The sequence below is a fragment of the Lutjanus erythropterus genome, chromosome 20, assembly GCF_056507025.1.
Source record: "Lutjanus erythropterus isolate fLutEry1 chromosome 20, fLutEry1.hap2, whole genome shotgun sequence".
Classification (NCBI taxonomy): Eukaryota; Metazoa; Chordata; class Actinopteri; order Lutjaniformes; family Lutjanidae; genus Lutjanus; species Lutjanus erythropterus.
Window position 1 is genome coordinate 2,856,958 of NC_139336.1, and position 25,607 is coordinate 2,882,564.

Consider the following 25,607-nt stretch of genomic DNA (forward strand, 5'->3'; position numbering starts at 1 on the left):
TTGTGTGCACACATCTTCATCCTGTTTCACCCACCTGCAATCATCCACCGTTATTATAATATTAATTTTTATGACCCACAACTGCAGTGTCCTAGAAGCAGAGTGCACACACTGTGAATCTGCATGTGTAGGCTCGTCCTACTGTCTGAATTATGTCCTTAAATAGCAGCAATTGACTTTAGATCAGGCTTTTTGTTTTCAAACGCACAATCACCTCCTACTGCCTCAAGACAGCAACCACACCACACTTCATCTTAAGACTTATATAACAGATTTTTCTCTATGGAATTCTGAAAGCAGGTCTTTTTTGATGGCATTTTCATGAATGAAAACTGACATATGGAGTAGGAAGCATAGTCATATTGTAAGTCTCATGCATGTGCACTCTAATACGCACAGGCGGATCATTTACACAGCTGAAGTTACAAAGTGTTTGCTGAATCTCACATGGCGTGTTCATACGAGCCCTTTGAATAAAAAAAAAAATTAAGAGAAATTTAAGCTAAGAATGCAAAAATGGTCTTGCATGAGTCCCATTGTTGTAGAAAAGGTGCACTGACATCAAACACACTCAAAATCAAAATCAACAGCGTTCCACTCAAGCTAAATCTGGTGATATTGTGTTAACAGAGAATGGGCTCTTTCTTTTTGTTCAGTTGTGTGGACGAGCTCAGACACGATGGACAGGATGTAATACGAAGCTCTTTACCTCTGGCGAGCATCGCTGACATGTGAGGGGACTCCCCTCACTCCACACACACGGTGAGCTATGTGGACTGGCTGCTGTGTAAGCAAAGGTAGTTCAAACTGATGAGCTAATCTACGCTGAGTGTTAAAATAACATGCTTACTGTGCTCACTGACTTAATAAGCTTTACTCACACACTCATCTAATAATCTGCATTTGTGCTCAAATAATCATAAACTGTCAGTGCAAAACTGTGAGTTTTCTTGTCTACTGCTATTATTGGCTCACAATTCTGTTTATCCAACACTTTGGTTGCCATCTTAAAACTAATGACATTCCCATCAACCTCAGTTGATGAAACCTTGTTTACTGCTACTAAACTAAGATGATGAACATTGTAAACATCATACCCAATAAGCCACTTGTTCATTTTTAACAGGGTAGATGGACCCAGTTCATTTTGTTCACCAGCAACTCATGAATGACTCTTTTGGTTCTTTGAGCTCCACATGCCGAGTTCCATCCAGTTCCATTATACTGGAGAGAAAATAGAAATCTCTACAGCAAATACCTCCAAAACTCTGCAGCTCACACCAGAACTATTTACATGGATAAATAGCATGGCAGGTAAGAGGAAAACGTGCATTTTAGATTTTCAGGTGAACTGTCCCTTTAAGATTAGAAAAAAAAAATCAAAGTCATCCTCTCTAATGGACTTACATTTGAGCTTGTGTTTAGCTTGTGTTTCATAAACTGTATATGTTATGAATGCATTAGGGACAGTGGCTGTGCCTGTAGTTTATTCTGGCCTGCTTGTTACGCTTTCAGTAGAACAGCAGTTTCATGACATTTGTCCTCAAGTCAGTGTTTCTTTCTTTGACACTGGCAGTGGTGGCCACAGTCCACAGTCCAAAATGTGTAAGCAAATAAAAAAGTGCAGGGTCCTGGTGATGCAAAAGTGCCCTCTTAGATGCCCTTATGGTAGGTCCCCTAACATTCAGTTCTAGTGGACAAAACATGGTCAAGTGCCCCCTAAAGTGCCCTTCTAGTGGACAAAATATGGTAAAATGCCCTCTAGGGTACCATTCCAGTGGACAAAATGTGTTACAGTGTCTTCCAGGGCAACGGTTCTCAAACTGGGGTTTGCCATAGCTTGGGGGTCTGCAAAATAATTTGTAATAAATTCTTAAAGTTATGCCGTATCATTAAAAAAGTGCATAATTACACATGGGGACTGCTGCACCAATAAAATAAACATATTAAACCAATTACTCCCTCCTACATTAGCTTTGGGTCAATAAAAGTCTGATATGATTGTGACACATCATGTAAATCTGTCACTCTCCTGTACCAGTCGCTTTACTCATGAGGCACTTGGCGCACAGCTCCTGCGCTGCTTAGCATTTCTAGCTAGTGACAATGGACAAATATTTCAGTACATCCACTTCATTGTGATGCTAATCCCAAACCAGCTAAACTGAGAAAATATAATGACAGTTATCTCGAGTTTGGATTTATTGAGAACAGCAACGGAAGACCAAAATGTGTCGTGTGTCTTCAGGTGCTAGCAAATGAAGCCATGAAGCCAGCCAAGCTAAAGCGGCATCTCATCACAAAGCACCTGGAGTGTAAGGACAAAACAAAATATTTTTTTGTTGAAAGGGTGAGGAACATATAAGGTAGAAAATACGAATGGTGAACCTGGCCACAACTTCAGAAAAAGCACAGAGGGCTTCTTATTTAGTGGCTAAACGGATCGCGAAAAGTAAAATGCCACACTCAATTCGACAAGAACTCATTCTCCCAGCGGCAGTGGAAATGTGTGAAGTTGTGCTTGGGACAGATGCAGCCAATAAACTCAAAGTCGTATCACTTTCAGATGCCACTGTGAGGAGGAGAATTGAACTTTCGGCTGACATTCAGTCACAGCTACTGGATAGACTGCGTTCATGTGAGCAATTTTCCATTCAATTGGACGAGTCAACAGACATTTCCAGTGCGGCTCAAATAATTGTTATGGCATCTGGGATCACAAATGGTAGTAAACATATGTTTAATTGGCGTGAGGATTATGAGGGGGTCCTTGGAAAATTTCTCTTGTCTCTTTTCCCTTTTTGCTGTTTTATCTTGTTGTGTCTTGTTCGTCTTGTTATGCCATTTTTGTCTTGTTACACCTTTCATTTATTTTTCATTGTTGTGACTTTTTTGTCTTGATAGGTCTGATAGGTATTTTTAGTCTTGTTACATGTTTCTTGTCTTGTTATGTTTTGTCATGTTTATTGTCTTGTCACATTGTTTTCATTTTGTTACATCTATCGTGTGTGATATGCACTGATGGATACACCAAGCAATCATCTTCTCTCTGTGCTATTATTCTGTCCATTTAGGCTGAAATCAGTCCTGATGTTTGGAAGGCAGTGCACAATGATGCAAATCAAATGCATTAACACTGAAGTTTTGATGACTATAAGAAGTATAATGATCAGATATTTATGTTTAAATGTAGGGAGTAAAAATAAAGTTGCTTGAAAAATAAATACTCAAGTAAAGATACCTGCAAAAAGTGCAGTAATTACATATTTGTCCTTTTGTTACTTCCCACCTCCAGAGGTGGCAAAAGTATGCGCATTCTTCACTCTAAGAGAGGTACAGATAAACGTGCAGGCAGCCTGCAGGCAGCCTGCAGGAGCTCTGCAGGAGCGCAGGATGTGCACAACTTTGTAAACTGACAAGAACAAGTGAGGACAAGTCCTCCACTGTAAGTTGATCAGCTGTTTGTAACTGTCAGTTGTCTGTCAATGTAAAGTTCAGCCTGTTATCCTGAAAACAAAAGTCCACTGCTCTGAAATAACACACTCTGGATGATGAGTTAAGTGGCTGTCTGTCTCACTGCTGCCAAACTCCATTAACATTTTGATCAATTTAACAGTTATAACCATCTACGTCTTCTACAAGATTATTAATGATTTATTAAGACTCATAAACAGACACTTACTCATTTAGCCAAATTTCGGCATTAATTTTTAAACTCTGATTAATGTGAAACAGACATACAAAACAGTTATTCTGGTCTGGAATGGAGATTTGAAAGGGCGGCACATCAGGGTCATTTTATAATTTATTCCATTAAATAGACACACTTTTCTCCTTTCATTTGTACTGTCTACTCTGGGATGCTTCCTCGTACAGGTAATGCACATGCTCAGCTGGTGAATCCCACAGAACACAGTCTGTTTCTCATCCTATCTGACTATCAGAGTGTTTACTAACACCACTGGAGTCTCAGTGATGTAGCAACAGTCTGTATATACTGTTAACACAAGCATATACGCTCCCACACAAACAGGGTTGCAGAATGAGACAGTGATGAGCTGATTCAGAACTCAGCTGCTGTCACACTGACCTCCCTGGTAAACACTTAAGGAACTATGTCTCTACAATAATAATTAAGCAACGCAACTTTTAATTACAGGATGGTTCCACAATTTACGAGGTGGCTCACCTACTTTGCTGCTTTCACAAACTGAATATACAAACAAGTTACGCCACAAGCTGAAAGCTTGCACAGCTAAAACATAAACACATTTTCCTGTAACTAACCATTAACTCACCGTCTCCACCCCCGCATCATGTCTTCACACACGAGGTCCATATCAAACTAAAGACATCAACTTTGTTTTGTTCCAAGTGTTCTGGAGGTGATGACACTGTATTTTAACTGTGACAGGAGAAGGCAGGACAGGCTGAGGGGAACAGAGCCTTTTATTTGCCCTCTTCCTCTGCCCCCTCCCTACCATAAACCCATTTTTGTCATTTTCAGGGGAGGCTGGGGATCTTTAAGTCGAGATAGCAGTTCAGCAGTATTTGTCACATAGAAGTTGAATAGGTCAGCTATAAACTGGAACCTAAAGATTAATTTAACAGTGTCTCCAGGATTTTCTGGGCCTTTTTTGTTTTACTGTATCCTAAAATGCCTGATTTCATGGCAGCTTTTCTAAAAACTGCAATGTATGTTGTCATGCTTTTTGGCATTTTTTACAATGAAATAGCAGGAACAAGTGAAAATTGCAAAAGAAAGTTGCAATTATTTTTTTTCATAGTTCATTTAAAAGCAACTTTTTCCTACGAGAACAAAACCACACTCTGCTCTGAGTGTTGTAACAAGTTTCAGAATTACAGAAAAATCTGGTTTGTTTGTCAGTGAAGAGGTGCACCAGGGCAATATTCCACAAAGAAGCAGATTGTTTTGGAGCTCAAACTGTCAGAACAGCACGAAATTACACAATAAAAGTGTACAGAACATTGATGAATGTTAATAACTATGACAAACGTGTTCTTTTCAGTACCCGTGACAAAATTCAAATTATATATGTACATAAATGCAAAAAATAGTGAATAATAACACAATGCATTGAGTTGGCTCATTGCACAGAATTTGCAGAAAGCAACAATGATTATATTTGCAAAAAAGTTGATTTAAGATGCAGCAGGATGCAGGAAGTATATGATGGCAATTCCCATGATGCTAAGTTCTTGGGCTAATACCATTTATTACACAGTTGTGGTGCAAAATGTGACCGTTTTTGACCTTGTGAGAACTGATAAAAATGGTCAAAAATCCCTCCAAAGAGATAAAAAATATCATTCCAGGAGCTTAAAGACAGTTTTGGTTTAACAGACAAAAGAGAATTCTGGTATTATCTACGAATTAAGAGTTGTATTAAGACAGGGGTGCCCAATACGTCGATCGTGATCGACTGGTCGATCGCAAAGGGAGTGTGGGTAGATCGCATGTCATTCAACAAGAAAATTAGATGTTAGCCTATCATCCATCCCCAGTATGGCATTTGCCACTTGACTGACGTACAGGGCAGCCAGTGTGAGACATAGCCGCGGGAACATATTCTCAGCAGGGGGGGGCTGAGAAAAAAAAAGCTCTGCGCTGCACTCGCAACTCCCTGCATTGATAATAATGATTAAAAAAATACCCGCACAGTAATTAAGACTGCAAAAATCTATCTGTATAACTGTCCATGGTGCCGATCACCTTGTCAACCATAAACAATTTGTCACGGCCGCTGTCCATGTCACTGTGGTGCTGAACTCTGTGTGTAAAGGCGCCGTGTGCTGCGCGGCGGCAGCATTAGAAAAGAAAAGTGTCTGACCGGCGTCACACAACTCCAAATGTGGCTTTCCTCTCCGGGTTGGCGCTGATGAAGCTCCTCATTAGGCTGCCAATGTCCAGACTGTCCAAAACATCTCCATGAACATGAAACAAACAACGCGATCGCCGTCCTCAATATAATGGAGCCATCTCCATTTGCTAAACCAGCTCGCACTGAATGACCGACAAAACGTTTCTTTACCAAATGACCTTCCCGGAAATGTGAAGCTAGTTGTTTGTTGCGGTGCCTCTGAAATACTAGCATTTTGACCTGGGATGTTAGCTTGAGTTGCAGGTGCACAGCTGATGTCCCGGTCCCGGGGGTCACAATCTGGGGGTGCTGCTGCTGTCTTGATCATTTTCGGGGTGGGTGGACTGGGCTGTGAGTCTGCCTCCTCATTTTTAATGTAGGTAGATCATTTTGACTTGGTCATTTTAAAAGTAGCTCGCAAGCCGAAAAAGTGTGGGCACCCCTGTATTAAGAGGTTGGGAAAAACTGTATCCTATTTTAATTTGCCAAGGAGTGCACAATCAGTTTTCCATTTTAAAAAAAATGAAAAACACTCTCTATTCACTCTAGTAAATGTGAAAATTAAATCAAAATCTGTGAAAGAGCTCTGATCTCAAACATAGAAGAGGATACATGTAAAACTACAGTAGCTGATGCAGGGTGCTACTGCTGGTAAATTATCACTCTACTCTTATATGTTAAACTTCAAAGAATGGGAATTATGCAGGATAATTACTGCTGGATGTCTTTATGGAAGCAAGTAGTCAGAAGTATTAGAGAGTGTCTATATAACCCACTGCCAGAATCTCCCCGGATGTTCTCATTAGGAGATGGGACTCCTCTACCACCTGATGTATCCAAACAAGAATTCTGACTTGCACTGACAGGATTTATTGGTGCTTGAATGGTTGTTGTTCGCCACTGACAGAGTCAGACACAGCCTGTTTTTGATGAATGGTTAAAGCTGATGATGGACATCGCCTCTTTCGAATTGCTGACAGCGATGACTACTAATTATCGAGGGAAGTTTTATGACGTCTGGTCCAATTTTTTTATGTACATAAAAAGAGAAACAAAGAATTGAAAATATTCTTACCTTTCTATTTGTAAATGTACTTTGTACCCTCTTTTTTCTGTCTTCTCTCTCACTTTTTATTTATTTCATAATCATTATTATTATTCAGACTGTCTAGTGCCAAGATCTGTTGTTTGTTGTGTTTGTTTCATTTTATTGTTTTGTGTTGTATTATGCTGCATGACATTTGTTATAAAAATGGAAAAGTCAATGAAAAACTTTAATTAATCCAAAATATCCCATTAAGACACCGACACCTTGAGAAATGCCATAGAAAAATCTCATGCTGCTATGCAGATCCAAAAACTTTTGACGTTTGTAGATTTGTGCAAGTATTACATTTTCAAGCACTTCTGTTCTGGGGATTGTTCAGATAAGATAGTCATCCTCTAAATGATCCAGGTCTGTAGTTTGTGGTTGTGAAGTTTGATCAGGCTTTGATTATCATAAAGGTTATACAGTGAGGTCAAGTCTCAAAAAATGGTCTCATTACAATGAAATGGTTTCTATGAGCACTAATCATATCATCACACATAAATACAGTTGAACTCATTGAATCCACACAAGTCTCAGCTTTTACAGTCAGTCCCAATTTATCATATTCCAATATTCAAATGGAATACACAAAAATAATACATTGATGCTGCATGCAAAAATTCAGCATATCAGATCAGCATAAAGTGGGCATGTCTGTAAAGGGGAGACTCTTGGGTGCCCACAGAAGCCAGAGGTCAAGGGACCCCTTTCAAAATGGCCATGCCTTCACTTGCCAAAAGTTAGAGCATCATGTAGCCCCCTGCTCCACAAGCATAACATGGTTGGTATCGAGGGACTCATTAGTTCTTCTGGTTTCATATGATACCATCTTCACTTTCTATCTTGTGTTAGAAATAGTATTTGTGTTTCTTACTTGTAAGTGAGGTCAGTCTTCTCCCAGCGCCCTCCAAACAGTGCAAATCTCTTCTTGCGCTGCTGTCTGCTTTGGCCTCCCTTCTTCTTCTTCTTCAGGTTGTAGTATGACAAGTCGACCTGCGTTAAGGAGGGGTAGTCTGGGACGCCACAGCGAGGACGGTTCCAGAACTCTGTGTCATTTTTGGATCCCAGTACAGGCTTTAAATGGTACTCATTGTTTAGTGTGTCCTGTTCACGTCTTCCCCCCTTCTTCAGACCAACGTGACTCTTGCTGTGAGGCCATGCCTGCAAAGAAAGGCTCAGTCATTCAGGTTGTCATACAGACAGAATCTTTAGCCGTGATAAAGGGGAAGATAATATTAAATACAAGATTTTTTTCAACTGATCATTGTAATGTCCACTTTTATGCTGACGATACCATTGTGTATCTCATCATCTGTACTACAGACCAGACCTTCTCCAGTTTACAGTCTGCTTTTAATGAGCTGCAGACCTCTTTTATTTATCTACAGCTTGTTCAAAGCTTCAAAAAGACTCAGTGTGTGCATTTTACAAGAGCACAGTGCTGTGATGTTCACATTCTGATCCGTGCTTTCAAGTGAATCTACTTTAGAAAGGATGACATGATTAATACTTGGGAAGTTGGTGAGATAGCAGATTGCCATACAAAATGTCACAGTACAATTTGATTCATTACTGCAGTCTACATTGTGAGATATGAAGCTCTAATTACAGACATCTAAGGGACTTTAAAGTTTTTGCCAGCTGAACAGGGGAACCAGCTAAAAAGTCTTTTTGAATTTATGGAACTTGGCAACTTTTTACATCTTTCCATCTTGTTACACCATTTTTTACCTTGTGACATCATTTTTTTGTGTTGTTACTTCTGTTTCAGCTTGTTATGCCTTTTTGGCCCTGTGATGTCGGTAGTGTGTGATATGCATTGATGGATACACCCAGGAATTGTATTTTATGTGTCTGTGTCCCATACATTTAGACTGAAATCGGTCTCGATGTTGGAAGGCGACACACAATGATGCAAAATAAAAATCAACGCATAAAAACTAAAGTAATGAGCCTCTTTTGAAATGTAAGGAGTAGAAAGTACATTGTATATTTGTGTTAAAATGTTGGGAGTAAAACTAAAAAGTTGCCAGAAAAATAAAGTACAAATACCTGAAAAGCTTCATTAAGTACAATGACAAAGTATTTATACGTAGTTACTTCCCACCACTGCTCCTGACTGGACTATTAATTAATAACTGATAATAACAGTAAAATAGTGTCAGGTTTGATTTCTCCATATACTTCACTGCTATTTTAGCTTTGCTGCAGTTGTAACAATCACATCCAAACATGGATCAGCAGATCTTGGTTTGGACTCTGAGTCATGCTGTAATCAAGAAGAGTGGGGAAGTGGTTGAAGTGGACACTTATCTTGTTTTTCATCTTTTTGATTTTCATTAGAGTAAAGACCATGTGAGTCACTTGAGACACATGTATAGAAACAAACCTCCACTAGAACTTTAAGCAAATTAATCAAAAATAATGCTTTGTGGACAATTTTAACACAAATACGAACCATGCTGGGAGATAAATGGTATCACAGTGTTTCTAAACAACTTGATTTGATGAATTTAGTAAACCATGGATGGGACATTTAGTCAACACATGCATTGCATAACTTCCAAAATGGTTCCACAACTAAAGAAGACAAGCTAACAGAACTTTGTTCATTTATTGCTGCAACTGATTTTTCAGTTGAATTTTGAATAATAAATGTCAAGTGCAAGGAGGAAGGTTATGCATCTGTGTTGTCATGCAAACATTGGGAGTTGTGCAAAAGGGCTGGGTGAAGGTGAATATGGATCAGCAGGTGTTGTGATCATTAAATACTCTCTTTAGCCAGTCAGATGTGTTGGCTCTGAAACAGCAGTAACAGTCATTGCCTTTAATGACAGAGGACTTTATCTCAGGAAATGTTTCAGAGTGTCATAGTGAATAACACAAATGCAAATATAACAAATCTACACCCAAACACACACACAGTTGAGTCTGATTTTCCATCAGGTGGTTATGACAATAGAAATAAAAAAGAAACACACAGAAACAGATTTGTTGATGATTACATGGGACTGACTTTGTGTTAGCAGTAATTCTAATGTATGTCACCTCATCAGTGGTGGACAAAGTATTCAACCGCAGTACTCAAAGTATCAAAGTCAAAGTATAGGTAGTCCTGGTCAAATATTACTCAACTACAAGTGAAAGTTGATCAGTCAAATTTTTACTTGAATTAAAGTACTAGAGTTCTTGTTTTAAAAAATACTTAAGTATCCAAAAGTACTAATTACAAAGTACATTTTCTAATATCAGTACATTGCTGTATTGTTTTCACAATGCATTTACAGAACCTTGTAACTCTCTGAAACCACCTGCTGATGCACTGACCTGCTTGTAGAAAAACTCTGCTACACAAAATCTAGAAACACCTATAAAAACTTCAGCATAGTAATACAATCAAAAACAAAAAGGACAGCTGTTGTCAATTCCTCATGTAGCTGTATTAAAATCACTGCATAAAATTAGATTGAAGCCGACTGTAAGGAGTTCTCCAAGTTAAATAACTGAGATTTCTTTCTGGCTTCAGAGGCAGTATATACATTAATTATGTGGTATTTTTCACCCCGATAAAAACAATCCAACTTTAAAAGTCTAGGTTTCCTTCTGTGAGAAACACAGCATGTGACCAATTGCATTTTAGAAAAGAAAAAACAGCAACTTACTTCAAAGCTGAGCTTAGTTGAAAAGTAACAACAATCTTCCTAGAAATGTAGTGGAGTCAAAAGTACAATATTTGTCTTTGAAATGTAGTGGAGTGAAAGTCAGAAGTTTCCAAAAAAAAAGTACAGATACTCAAAAAATGTACTTAAGTACAGCACTCAAGTAAATGTACTTCATTACTGTCCACCACTGCACTTCATACATGGTCACATAGCTTAGCAATTAATGTTACACGGCAGCGCTTGCACTGCAGTGTGTTTCAGGAATAAAACATGAGCTACTTTCACTTTAAGCCTTCGTAATCAGACATCTCCTTCATAAAAAAAGTAGAATATGGAGTTAGGACCAATGAGTCTAATGTGTGTAGAGGTGTGTATGGTTATACTGCAGCAGCCTGGTGTTGTTTTCAGCTGATTTATTGAAGTTAAACCCAGTGAGCAGCTGTGAGTAACAGCACTGTGCTCTGATGTGGCACTTCTTAGAGTCTACGCATCCATCAACCTATAATTGCTGCTGTTCTGACTCATAAAGCAAACTGTTGCTGAAAAGAAGTGACACGTTGTATTCCCTTATTACTGTTTTATACTTTTTTCTAGTTGTATTCCAACATAATCTGTTCATCAGGGACCATAGTCAGACCCATAACACTGTAGGCTACCATTTTTCATTGCTGCTGCAGACCCACACTGTGAATACTAGAGCAACCAACCAATTATTTTGTCGTGGAACTGGGCCTGCTTTACACAGAACAACAGAACAATTACAATCAGCCAAATATTAACAGACTCTGAGAAACAAGTTGGGCAGAAAAAGGTCATTACACTTTTTTGTCCACTGTCAATCACTCATGGGCTCATGATACCTTACATAAATGTGATCCCAGAATGTGAGTTCCATGCAGTGACATAAACAGATTTTAAACTTTTTAAATGAAAATTAAAAAAAAGAGACCAAGGTATCGAATTGGGAATTAAATTGTAGATAGTCTGAACTGATGTATCAGTGTCGGTATCAGGGGAGGAAAAAGTCACATCTGTGCACCACTAGCCCAGAGTGACATCTTTAAATTGCTTGTTTTGTCTGGCCTACAGTTCAGGTTGATGACAGCACATAACGAGTGTCATACAGTACTGTGTGGGTGGCCGTCACACTCCTTCCTCACACAGTGAAGTCACTTTGGTTTCTGTCTTGCTGATTTGACTGTTTTGAAGCCAGCAAGCTCAGCTGTCCCACCAGCCTATGATTGTCAGTACAGTTCTGATTCAGAGTCGCTGAGTGGGCCAATTAACGCCAAGCAGACAGCAACCTGGACCATCAAACACACTATACTGTGGCTGAGATGTAGCAAGAAGGCGCAAATTATTGGGTGAGAACTCATGGAACTAGTGCATCCTTGTCTTGTATTACAACATCACTGAGCTGAGATAAAAAATTTTGTTTTTAAAATGGTCTATTTTACCCAAGATCAACAACACACACCTGGCATACATAATCCATCATTACATTTATAAATTGTTGGAAAATTAAAGATATCAATTAGAGGCACACATATAAAGACAGGCTACACAGACCAGCTACTAACTTAAACTACACAGACCAGCTGCTAAGTTTAGCCACACAGGCCAACGACTAACCTTAGCTACACAGTCAAAATGCTAACGTTAGCTACACAGGCCAAACGCTAAAGTTAGCTACATGGATCAACCGCTAATGTGAGCTACACAGACCAACCACTAATGCTAACTACACAGAACAACCGCCAATGTCACCTACAAAGAACAACTGCTAATGTTAGCTATACAGACAAACAGATGTTAGTGGTAATCTAAGAGTAATTAAAGTAGTTAAATTACATTACTTTAATATTGTGATACCTGGATTAGGTTACTCAGTACATTTTTAGCAGTCAATTAGGAATATATTTTTAACCCTTCCAACCCAGTTTACAGATACAAATCACTCTGGCTTTATTTGTGAGTTGTAATTACATGCAATTATAAGTTATGTAACTTAACATTTGTTTGTGAATAGTAATAAGACTGTTTTAACCCCATATGAAGACTCTTCAATTTCTCTGACAACAACATGTGAATTGTTACAGCAAGTCACTGTGAAAAACATGTTTTCATCTGATATCAGACCACCTACAGTTTCAGTGCTTTGAGCTACAGTGATAAAGTGCTTGTCAGAATGAACATGTGATATATGAATCCACACTCCAAAAGTTCCAGCCACCACTAATCTGTCACACCTGTGCTCTTTGTCCTGTGATGCTAACGGTGAAACAAACAGGATTAATATGACTTTACAGACAAAAGGTCACTTTAAGCTTTGCCCAGTGTAGAGTGTTATTAAGGTTTGTTTTATTGATTAATTGTCCTTCATAATTGTAAAGCAAATAAAACTATTAATGAGAAGATTTTCATACTGAAGCAAAAGTTCAAAACAGCTCCACTATAACAGGATTATGTCTCAATACTTCTTCAAATAAATGCTGGCCCTGAGTCAACGTCAGAAACAACAAAGTCCTGGAATGAACTCAGGTGTGCTACCTGGGCTAAATCCAGCTGTTCATTATGTTGTCAGAAATAGAGTAGTAGTGTATTACTTTATGGTCCAGTGTGTAAGATCGATTGGCAGAATATGTCATACATAATACTTATAAATACGTTTCCATTAGTGTATAATCATGTGAAAATAAGCATCTTTTTGTTCCCTTAGAATGAGTTCTTTATATTTACAGGGGTGGCGGATTCTACTCCACAGTGGCTGCCACGTCACACCACAATTTCCATCCAATGCGCCAGAAACTTTTAGTCCCAGGGACTACTTTTCAAGGAACTAAAAGGTTTCTTCAGCACCCTGTCATCTGCATTTCTACTGTGGTCTACAGTCCCACACAGATTAGGCAAATAAGCCTGATGACGTGAAAAAGCGATACAACAAACTGCACCACACTTAAGAAGAAGACGAAACTATACAAAAACAGTGACACCACATAAAGTGATGGACAGGCAAGCATCATTATTTGTGCGACACGTTAACAGCTAGCCAGTTAGGATGGAGGAGATTCAAGCCTGACTGTGATTTGCTGCTTTGCAGATGGGGTCATTGAATTAACACAGTGTACAAAGACTGAGTCCTCAGCAGCGGCCGGGGTTCGATTCTAATATACGGCCCTTGGCTGCATGTCTTCCCCCTTCTCTCCGTGAGTACACAATAGTGCAATGGAGTGGTGGGACACCATGGTTCCAACTTTCATGGGGGCCCACTGGATAAAGAATCTGCAGAGGTCTAAGGGTATATTTCTGTACCTCTGCCATCAGCTTCAACCAGAATTTCCCAGAGTTGGGAAACAGCCCGTAAGCTTAAAGGAGACCTTAAGATACAACTTACAATGCACGTAGCGCTACGAAGGCTCTGGGAAACGGGGCCCTGATCTTTTCAATCAGGTGTGTTGGAGCAGGGAGACGGCAGGAGGTGGGAGGGGGGGACGAATGCCAATCACCAATGGATGAGCTGATGATGGTTGGTTGGAAAACATTTGGAAATGTTTATAACGTTTATAATGTTTTTGAGCCCCAACAAAGGCCAAATCGGGCCTGCAACAGACTGGGTAAGCCTTGTTTTTAGCCTAACAGATGTTGATGACTCAGCAGGAGTCAGCAGTCGCTTTTAAACAGATCAGTTGATAGAATAGGTCTTTCAGGGTTTTTCAACAACTGAAAACCACAGGAGGTCTTTTAAGATACAGTCATTAATGTGCACAAAAAATGAGGTTAATGGGTCCAGTAGTATGTGAGAGCAGCTGCAGACGTGGACAGCAGCTCCAGCCCTGTTGATCACACACACATACAGGTTTACACCTGGCAGAGATAATAAACTCCTGCCAGTTTGAACAATGGCTGCAGAACATGCAACATAATGCACCCAGTGTTGGCTCTAAAGAGATTTTAACCTCAAAACTGAAGCTGAGCAGACAGGCAGCTCAATATAACATGAGTGACAGAACTGAGGCAAGTGTCTGGTAAAGAAGCAAGTTTTCATTTAAAAAATAAAACACAAAGCCACACATGCCATTGAAACAAAGCTCTGTGTATGATGGGGGAGATCCTGGAGATGGAGCTGACATGTCACCACAGGACTCAGCGGTTGCTGCGTCTCACCCAAACTGACTTGCCTGAGCTTCAACCCAAATTAAGCGCTGAGCCCGTCTACAGAGGGGAGCATTGTTGTTTTATCTAATAGGTGGCATCTGTTACATTGGGGAGTCTTTGTTGATGTCATTCAAATATGTAAATACAACGTGTGCATACAGGTATGGACATGCACACAAGTGAAAAAATGTGCACCACACACAAACACACACTACTCTTCATACCCCCGCGACGCTGTATCACACACAGTGAGCAGATGTCTGGAAATTCCCTGTTCAGTCATGACATCAGGTTGTCTGCAGTATAACACAGGGAGTGTGTTATGAAAGGTTTTGAGGATGCTGAGCATGGAACATTGCTGCAAATGACTAACTTTACCACTTGCAATAACGAAAAAGTAAGCAGAACCTGATTTGACTCCTTAAACCACCAAATGTGATAAGATCTACTCCTGAAAGCATCCCCTGGCAGATAAAAAGTAATCCAAACTTGAGATAAACAATGCAGACAGTGGAAGCAATCTCTCAGCGGTAAATATTTAACCGCAGAAAGTCCCAGATATTAGCAGGCGTTCTGTGTTTTGCACACAAACGGGCTGATGATGCCAAGTGGAGGGAATGTTCACAGGATAAAGAGGATTAGAATGAATGGAGATGAGAGACTGATCTTCCACTGTAAACATCTCCCAACAGACCTCTGAAGCATTTTTACTGTTTCAATGTGAAATAGACTTGTGAGAACTCCTGCTTACACTGTGTGAAAGAAAAATTGCGAGCTAGTTACCCTGTGAATGTTTCAGGAGACCTGGATGTCTTATGTAGAAGCTAAAGTTATTAAAGCTCAATCGAGGAGAATAAATGTAACTGCCACCCAATCAACCTTTTTTTCACAGCAGTCATAGCAGAGTAAACACAGGTGTTACCAGTAATGATTAAGATTCCATAGATAAAACAAGATAAAATGCCCAATAAGTGGCCCTTCCAGTTGATAAAATGGGGTAAGGTGCCCTCTATAATGCCTTTCAAGTGGACAAAATGTGGTAAAGTGCTCTCTATAGTTCATACTTTAGTTGTCTTTGTGTTATGAGCTTCGTCTTGTTGCTAGGTTCCTTTTGGTCTTAGGATGATCTGGTAACTCTTAAGTCTTTGAGCTCAAGGGAAACTATTTGTGTCCTACTTTTAGTGAAAAGCAATTTTGTTGTGTAACTTCAGTTTGTAGTCTTAAGTAGCTTAAGATTTATGTGGAGAGAGAATCGTGTTTGCCACTTTGAGTGTAGCTTATACTACTTTGGTCAGATGTTTGTACGGTTTATTGACACACTTTCATTGTTAGTGGCCCTGATAAGGTGTTACCTCAGTGTCGTTAAAGGTCTTTGTGCCTATAAGTGAGGTCTTATGACACCAAGCGTGGGCACTTGTATTTTCTTGTCCGTCCTAGGCAAATAAACACAGTACTGCTCACTTGAGAAATTGTTTTGGTCCTGTGTGCTACTTAACGTTCAAAGACTCAGGACCCTTGATCATGGTTGCCTAGAATATTCTAATGAGTGGTGGCCACAATTCCACAATCCATCTTTGTGCCAATGCACACTATAAGATGTGGTAAAATACTGCAGAATGTACTGATTATTGGTGAATTAACTGCCTTGGTGGAGCATTCGTCTAAGGATTTTGGTTCTTTGGTTCAAGGACATCCCAATCAGCTAGCTCCTCTTATTGAATTAGTGACCTCTGATCCACCTACAAAAGGCCCTTCGTCCACCTCCAGCACTCTCTCTCAGCCAGCAGACTCTTCAGGAGCAGAGTCCCTACACCACTTTGTTTATTCTTTGCTTTTTTATTTACACAGACATAAAATTTAATTTTGCCGACTTTGATTTCATCCTTCATGTTGCATCAATAGGCCAGGGTTGGAACAGTAACACCTGTGTTTACTATACTATTTCATATCAATATGGCTGCTGTGAAGAGGGTATTCTGAGGGTTACTTCCTGTCAGGGGACTATTCAATCCTTGCTAGACCATATGGGATTAGCTATGTGTCCATATAAGGTTATTCTTGACCCAGCTGTATATGTGTGAAGATTTTATTGGGTATTGGATCCTAAACAAGAAACTATGCTTACCCAAGTCTGTTTGGTCTAAGGTAAAGTACAAACATACCCTTCTACGGCCTTGGTCTTCCTGAGAGCCAGAAACAGTGTTATCAGGACAGCTGCACTGGCTGGCCCAGAGGCACAGAGGAGGCAGAAATAGTTGAAATAGCCTGTGCTCTTATGATTTGTAACTGACCATTCATATTACCTTTAGTTTAGGAAAATTCCTTTACAGTAATTACATCTCACATCTAAGTAAAAGTGCTAATACCAAAATGTAAGAATACTTCATTACAAATAAAGTCCTGTGTTCAACATCCCACTTAGATTAGCCTCAAGAACTGATTTTACTTACATATTTTTTATGTATGTATTTATGTATGTATATTTTTATGTATATTGTTTATGTCTAATATTCACTCTGTTATCTCTGTTTTGGTCTCTACCAGCTCCTGAGGGAAATATTTGGCACTTCAGCTGCTAAGCACAAAAAACAAGGGCCTTGTACTGTGCATTTACCACTCCAAATCTCCCAGCGGTGTCGTACTAAACATTCCCTCCAGGATTTTGGAGTTTGGAGTTCTCCTGGAGTTGCAGAGTTTCGATAAAATTTCAAGGTCACTCAGAATTCACAAGGATCGGTTAAATTTGCGTGAACGTTGCAATTGCAACATCACGTCTTGGAGGGACTGACTAAATTACACCACTTTAGCTACTATCCCAATGTTGCTAGCAGTAGACTGTAGATTGTTACATTTCAGAGATTCAGTTTGTTACTGTACTGTCCTGGAAAGTCAGTATGCTAATTAGTTTCAATAATCTTTTACTTCACAATAGCTGTGAGGCAGTTTTTCTGTGATAATGTGAAGGTTGTGTTCTTTGGGTTCGCTGAGCTTATTCACTAAAACTGCTGCCTTCTGCCTCTGAAAATGACGTTATGAGAGCAATAAGAGTGAATTAAACCAGTGAAGTTGTGGGATGAACAGCTAAAAAATGAGTAACCTCTCTCACATTGCCACATTATTCCTTTTTAAAGGGAGATCCCGCAGTAGGCTACTGCTGTAAAGAAGACCTGTTATTTTACTTGCTTTGCTTTTTTACACAGAACAAAACAACACCCACATAATGCTGCACCAGTGTCTGATTTTAGATAGAAGCATTGATTCAGCTCTATTACGACCTCCAGTGCCAGCTTAACATTGCAATAACAATGCCGCCCATTCCGTGTTTGTACCTTTATAAAGATCATTGAGGAGGAATGACGGTGTAACATTCCTGCCTTGAACAGGCTGCATAAAAGAGGCTATAGTTTTCACATTGTCATTTGATACATACTTATTAAACACTGACTATAGCTGCTGTAAGTAAAGTGTCATCAGCAAAATGTATGTAAACTATCAACAGTAAAAACACACAAAATGCCTGAAATGGCCTTTGACTGGCATACTATCATATATTACATTAACAAATTGTTAATAACACAGTTCTGCACGGGTCCAGTTTTGCAAATCCGCCCGCACTCACAAAGCTGAGACCAGAACCGACCCGTTACCCGCAATTATTTTCAAGTTAAATATGCACCTGCCCAGATGTGTTTCCATAGTAACAATAAGCCTAGCTTACCACTATACACAGTTAAAACTTTTTGAAACTTTTTACAAGCAGCAAGTCATCTGGCAACATTATTTTCACAGTCTCTGAATGTACCAAAATCCTCCCAAACATCCGACTTGGCATTTAACAATGTATTATCCACAACTGGTATCCTCCACTGGCTATTTTTGCCTTTATGTCATCAGTTTTAGCTAGCCCACTAACCTTCATTGCTGTCAGCTCAGATAGGTTGTTTTTCAGACTTTCACAATAAATTCCTGCCAGCTGATTAGGTCTAATATAACTGTATTAGTCAATATAAATGTGTAAAAATACTGCACAATAATTTTAATTTCTGATTTCTCCATGGAAAGTTTTTTTTTCTTTGTTGTATTTTATGTGATATATTGTTCTCCCCTGGCGTCTTCCTGCAAACAGCTCATTTTCACTTGTGCCCGCACCCATGAATTTATATAAATAGATTTTCTACCCACGGGTAACCACAGGTACCCAACCCGGTGCTGGGCTCTAGTTAGTAATAATGCATCAATTGTGAGCAGCATTTGACAATTGATCCAGGTAGAGTTAGCTTCAACTTCTTTATACAGTTCAATAGTTTATTCCAGTGGCTGCCAACATAGGTGTCGGGACTAGGCCCAAAATTAAGTATGATCACATTATTTTCTGGATTAATCGATTAGTTGTTTGGTCTATAAAATGTCAGAAAATTATAAAAACTGTTTGTCTGATCTTATTGAAAACCCAAAGATATTCAGTTTGCAATGAAACAGAGAAAAACAGAAGACTTAAATGTTGATTTCATTGTCAAAATTGTTGCAGATTCATTTTTGTAGATCAACAAGGTGATGAATCAGCTAATCATTTCAGCTATAGTCAAGGCTCCTTCAAAGGGTCAGTGAGGTCTGACATACAAATCTGTTCTTGTTTTTTTTGCACTTCTCTTTTATGTTTGCTTTTTTGTGAAATACTGGATAGTTTGACCTCTTGGGCCTCAAACAGTTTTTTTTAAATGTTTAGAAGTTTTGAGTGGTAATGTCAAACAACAGAAACCCACACAGAACGTGCTGCTGTCAGGGCTTGACTGCATGTCAGGAAGATTAACCTGTCAACAACAAGTCTTATTGGGCGACTAAAATTAAGCACTTAAATATGGAGGATCATATTATGAATACCATTGTTTGATACTGTTGAGGTGTCGTCCTGTTTGGCAGGGCTGTTTGTTTTCTGCAGACACTAGCACAAGACTCTCTGGGGTTCTGTCTCTGAGTGTGTTTCCCTGATGTGTGTCTCTCTCTCGAAGTAGCTATCTGGTGTTTTCTCCTTTTCTACAGAGTCAGCAAAGCTGAGTTGTTTAACCTCCACCAGTTGCCAGATGACTTGCCTCTGCCTGCTTAATCTGACTCTCTCACTCAGGCTGGTGATAGTTACACCGGAAAGCAGGCCGGGGATCCATCAAGCTGCAGAAAGTTTGAAACAAATGTCCAGTTTGGCCTTACAGTACAGTGACATAACTCACTAAATGCTTTTGCATGCAACTATGTTTTTTCACTGCAAGAAAAGATAAATACATAATAATTCTTGAAAATATGTTTCCTTTTATAACACACGGTATCTCATCGATACTCAACCACAAATGACGTGTAAATACATGATTTTTCCATCCAGTTGACAGATATTTCATACGGCAGCCTCTGACCTGTTAATAAATCAACCATCAAAAGCTTTCACTGAGGAGCTTCATATCTTTCATAACACACTCAGCAAGAAAAGTCAAGCCTGTGGTGAAAAACAGAAGCTTTTAGAGAAGCTGATGTGACTGAAAGTTCAACACGCAGCTTTCCAAACTTATGAAACTAACATAATTATGGAAGCCTCTTTATACCAATGTGATGGGGAAAAAAGATCCTCAACTAATTACAAAACTTTGACTTTGTGTCTCGAAATAATGACTCAGAATTTCAAAATAATCCCCTGGCAATTTAAAATAATGACTTGGCATTCCGAAATAATTACTTAGTATTTTGAAATAACGACTAAGTATCTTGAAATAATGATTTAGCATTTCAAAATAATGACCTAGTGTCTCAAAATAATGACTTTGCATCTCTAAATAATCAGTTGGCACAAAAAAATTGTATGGCAAAATGATGACTTAGCATTTCAAAGTAATGACTTTTTATCTCAAAAATAATGACTTAGCATCACACAATAATGATTTAGTATCTCTAAATAATAAGTACTTCAAAATAATGACTTAGCATTTTGAAATAATGACTTTGAAACTTCAAAATTCTTATTAAAAAACTAAGAGTATCTCAGAAATAAAGAGTTTGCTTCTCATAATAATGACTTGGTATTTTAGAATACCTAACTAGACACCAAAGTCTTTTTTTTCCATCATATTGTCAGAAATGAACTTCCATACACAAGAGTTTGTGGCTCTGTATTCAAACATAACTGCACAGAAGTTGAAGAGAAACGTGTCATGGAACATGCAGCTGCTTCCAGCGAGGCTTTACTGACTGAAAATTACATTACATAAATTCACACGTACAATTTTTTGTATCACATGATGACCTTTGTCTGTAACTCAGTCTGCCTTATCACACTCACACTCAGCGTCCTCTTTTGTCCCAACATGATCTCTGTTTTTTCCCATGCGTAAAGTGTCCTCTCCACCTCTGCGCCGGTGCTGAGAGCTCTGGCTCTGACTCACCTGTAGCTGCTTGTGCTTGCGGCCGGTCCTCCGCTCGGGTACCGGTAGAGAATGAACGCAGAGGAAAAAGTGCAAAGACAAGATGCTGCCGCAAAACAGGACAGCCCGCATCCTCAGGCTGGTACAGCTACAGTGTGAATGAGAAAGAGTGAGGGCTGCCGCTGAGGAGAGGAGAGGAGAGAAGAGGAGGAGGCTGCTGTGCAGTGGGATGACTGAGATCTTCTAGCCTGGGATTTCTTTGTCCTCTTCTAATGACACTTTTACGAGTTTCCAAGAGCTCCACTGCAACACACACGTGATTTAACCCCTTTCGCTCCAAAGGAACCACGAGATTTGCCTAATGCTGCAGCAGCCTGTCTCTCATAGCAGACAAACCACAAATAGCCGGAGGTGCTGTGAGCGATTCTGGAGTCACAGAGTTTATAGTTGAGTCTCACTTCCAGCAGTGGAAGAAGTACTCAAAGCTTTTGTCAGTGGAGCTACTTAGTAACTAGCACTTACATTAAAGTTCTGGAGTTTAGCCCAGTGGTTCCCAGCGTAGGGGTCGGGCCCCTCATAAGGGTCGCCAGAAAAATCTGAATGGTCATGAGTTGATTAATGGTCCAGGAAAGAAGAAAAACAGCGGTCTAAATTTCCATAAATAGGTCTATTTTGGACTTTGTTTTTTCTAATATTTGATTTAGTGAAATATTAGATAATTTGATCTCCCTGGGATTCAAACAGTGGTTTAAATACAACCATGTGAAATCAGAAACATGATAATGGGGCCAAACTAGACCATCCACCATTTTACTCTTCAAATAATTGTATTTTTATAAACTGTTTTTAAATGTAAAACTTTTGAAAGGTAACTAGTGTAGGGTTGTTCCACCTCTGATACAGATACCACTATTGGATATGCCTCCAGTGTACCTGATGTTGCTGAATCAGATATCAGTGAGTAGCCTACGCGCATCTAAGTGCAAAATGACCAAAATCTATCCCACTTATTAACCTGCCACCTCCCCTCTCCATCTCTTAGGAGCAGAGAAAGTACAGGGCCAGAGGGACTGTTCAGTTGAATATGTTCTAACTTCAGTCAGATGAAGGACTCATACGTCCTTCGTCTGACTGAAGTTTGTGACAGAATCAACGGGCTCTATCAGCTGCCTGGTTTTCTGACCAACGCAGTTGTCATTTTCTCATCCACGTTGTGTAAGTTGCAAATGTACTTGCGCCCCTCTGGGCACCTGTGGGTGTGTTGGTGTTAAAATAAGGTGTGGTCAGGCACGTTGTTGGCACATTGCTATCTAGATGCAGCATGAAGTGGTTGCGTCATTAGCCAACAGAAACCTGCTCTAAAGTCAGTGCTATTTCAGTAAGATGAGTCTACATAGATGGTTCACAACATATGCACACTCTGCTTCCAGGGTGGAAGTAACTAATTAAAAATGCTCAAATTACTGTAATTAAGTAAGTTTTTGGGGTACTTGTATACTTTTATGAGTATATTTTCAAGTCTGTGCTCTTACTCATACTTAAGTATGCATTACATGATGTAATGTACTTAGTTTCTTTTAAAACCAGAGTTGAGTACTGAGTACAATTTGAATTAAATATCCAAACCTTTCATCTGCATTTTAGATCACAAACAGGCCACTGAAAACAATGACATATAACTGAAAAACAAAACCAAACACTGTAACAACACACATTTGGAGTAAAGATATTAATGATTAATCATTAATCAATTAATTGCCATGGAGAATTTAACCAATTAAAAATGTATTCATGGATATTTAGATTTGTCTCACGGAGCTGTTTGTTGAATAAGGAAAATTAAACTTGGACTAAAGACAAAAGTTAATCCAAGGGTCATAAAAAATGAACATCTGAGTAATCACATGATTGTAGATGGGTGAAAGAGGATGAAGCTGCACATAAGAGAGAGACACTGTGCCAATTTACACACAAATCTCTAACTTAAATGATTGTTCACATCTGACAGGATAGTCAGGGTCTGATAATTAATGTCCTGTGTTCTTCTACACATCCAACAGGTCTCTGACACACACACAGTCACAGTTCATACAGTGAAACTGTTTAGAGTAAAGCAGAAAATAAATCCTGACTTCAAAAAATATTTCCTCTGGAGGGTTTCCTCTGTCCTCTCTGGTTATTAAAACATGCTGATGGATACTCCAAGGATTCAGAATACAGTAAAAATAAAAAAATAATCAATAATACAAATACAAAATAATACAAAACTGAAGTAAGGAGCCTGTTTTGAAAATGTAAGGAGTAGAATGTAGAGATATTTGTGTCCAAATGTAGGGAGTGAAAGTAAAAAGTTGTCAGAAAAATAAATACTCAACTAAAGTACAGATACCTGAAAAAGTGCAGTAACATAGTATTTCTACTCAGTCACTTCTCACCTGTGAATATATATTGTTTTTATTTCTATTTATTTCTTTTTTATTTTTATTTATCACTCACTCTTTTCTACTTCTATGTTTGACCCTTGAGCTGGTGATGGACATCCCTGCAAAGAAAGGCTCAGTCATTCAGGTTGTCATACAGACAGAATCTTTAGCCATGATAAAGATAATATTAAATACAAGATTTTTTTCAACTGATCATTGTAATGTCCACTTTTATGCTGACAATACCATTGTGTATCTCATCATCTGTACTACAGACCAGACCTTCTCCAGTTTACAGTCTGCTTTTAATGAGCTGCAGACCTCTTTTATTTATCTACAGCTTGTTCAAAGCTTCAAAAAGACTCAGTGTGTGCATTTTACAAGAGCACGGTGCTGTGATGTTCACATTCTGATCCGTGCTTTCAAGTGAATCTACTTTAGAAAGGATGACATGATTAATACTTGGGAAGTTGGTGAGATAGCAGATTGTCATACAAAACGTCACAGTACAATTTGATTCATTACTGCAGTCTACATTGTGAGATGTGAAGCTCTAATTACAGACAAGTAAGGGACCTTTATGTTCTACCAGGTGACATATTTAATATTTAATAAATAAATCATAACACTGCCAAAATGTAGAAGTTGAGAAAACTCAAAGGAACAGGGCAACCAGCTAACAGGTCTTTGTGAATTTACTCAACTTGGCAACTTTTCACAACTTTTCATCTTGTTACACCATTTTTTGTGTTGTTCCACCATATGTTGGCTCGTCATGACTTTTTGGTCCGGTAATGTCTGTAGTGTGTGATACGTATTGATGGAATCATCTTTCCTGTGTATGTGTCCCATACATTTAGATTGAAATTGGTTTTGATGTTGGGAATTTGGTACACAATTATGCAAAATAAAAATAATCAACGATTCCCCTTTGAATGCAATGAAACTAAAGTCACAAGTCTGTTTTGAAAATGTAAGGAGTAGAATGTATAGATATTTGTGTACAAAAAGTTGTCAGAAAAATAAATACTCAAGTACGGTAGCAAAGTATGAAGTATATCTACTCAGCTATTTCTTACCTGTCACTATATATTGTTTCTATTTTTTTTTATTTATCACTCACTCTTTTCTACTTCTATGTTTGACCCTTGAGCTGGTGTATTACCGAAGTCTCCATTACAGTTTGGATTACAGCTGGTAGAAAGATGGTGATTCCTGTTGCATTCAAACACACATGCTGTCAGCCGTATCAAACGGGTGCTTGTGTAATCACAGGTGGAGGTCTCAGTTTGCTCCAGCTTGACTTTTTCAAATAAAAACAAGAATTCCACAAATGACACAGTAGTTTAGTCAAACCACATGTGCTCCTCGACCAGAGAGACGTCTGCTGATCAAACTGGATTGATCCTGCAATCATCTCTGTGGTTCTGCTCACAGGTTGACCACAGCACAACAACTGATTATCTGTCTCCTGTGGACTTTCCTCCTCTGATACGTAGAAGCAGTTGCTCATCTGTCTTTGACGTGTCTGCTCGTCTGTGTGTTCAGCTTTATGTTTGCAGGGCATTAGAGCAGCTGCAGCTCCGTCTGGAGGGCAGCACAGGGCTCCAGATTGACAGGAGGGGGAATATTTGCCCGGTAGGTGCAGATTCATGTGGGACAACAGAAACAATTCATCATGCATTGCTTCACGCGCTGACAGTTGTGAGTCTGAGCTGGGAAAGTCCTCAGATCGAGTGAGACCGCTGTCTAATAACTGGGTGGTGTTGGAGCTTGATGACAGGTTCAGGTGGCACCAGCTACATCTGAGCTGTACAAATTTACATACACACAATTAATGTTGAACACTTGTGAAACAGTTGACTACTAAATATACATGATCAAAATTCCATGTGGGTTATGACTCTTTGCTTAATGTTGATCACTTTTAGAGTCTTACAGACTGGATTGTTTTTTAATTTTGTGTACTTAGTTTTATTTAGTATTATTTA

The 25,607-nt window shown here is 39.1% G+C and overlaps 1 protein-coding gene across 1 annotated transcript in view; it reads right to left on the reverse strand.

The window, feature by feature from the left end:
- Positions 1 to 21,409, reverse strand: part of LOC146308010 (stromelysin-3-like) — a 31,041-nt gene extending 9,632 nt beyond the window's left edge. Inside the window, exons 1-2 of the mRNA XM_084746415.1 lie at positions 21,215 to 21,409; positions 7,847 to 8,133 (exon numbers count right to left, since the gene is read on the reverse strand). Of these exons, the coding sequence (XP_084602541.1) occupies positions 7,847 to 8,133; positions 21,215 to 21,325 (398 nt within the window). The 5' untranslated portion in view covers positions 21,326 to 21,409. The remainder of the gene's footprint in view (positions 1 to 7,846; positions 8,134 to 21,214) is intronic.
- Between the last annotated feature and the right edge of the window lie 4,198 nt (positions 21,410 to 25,607).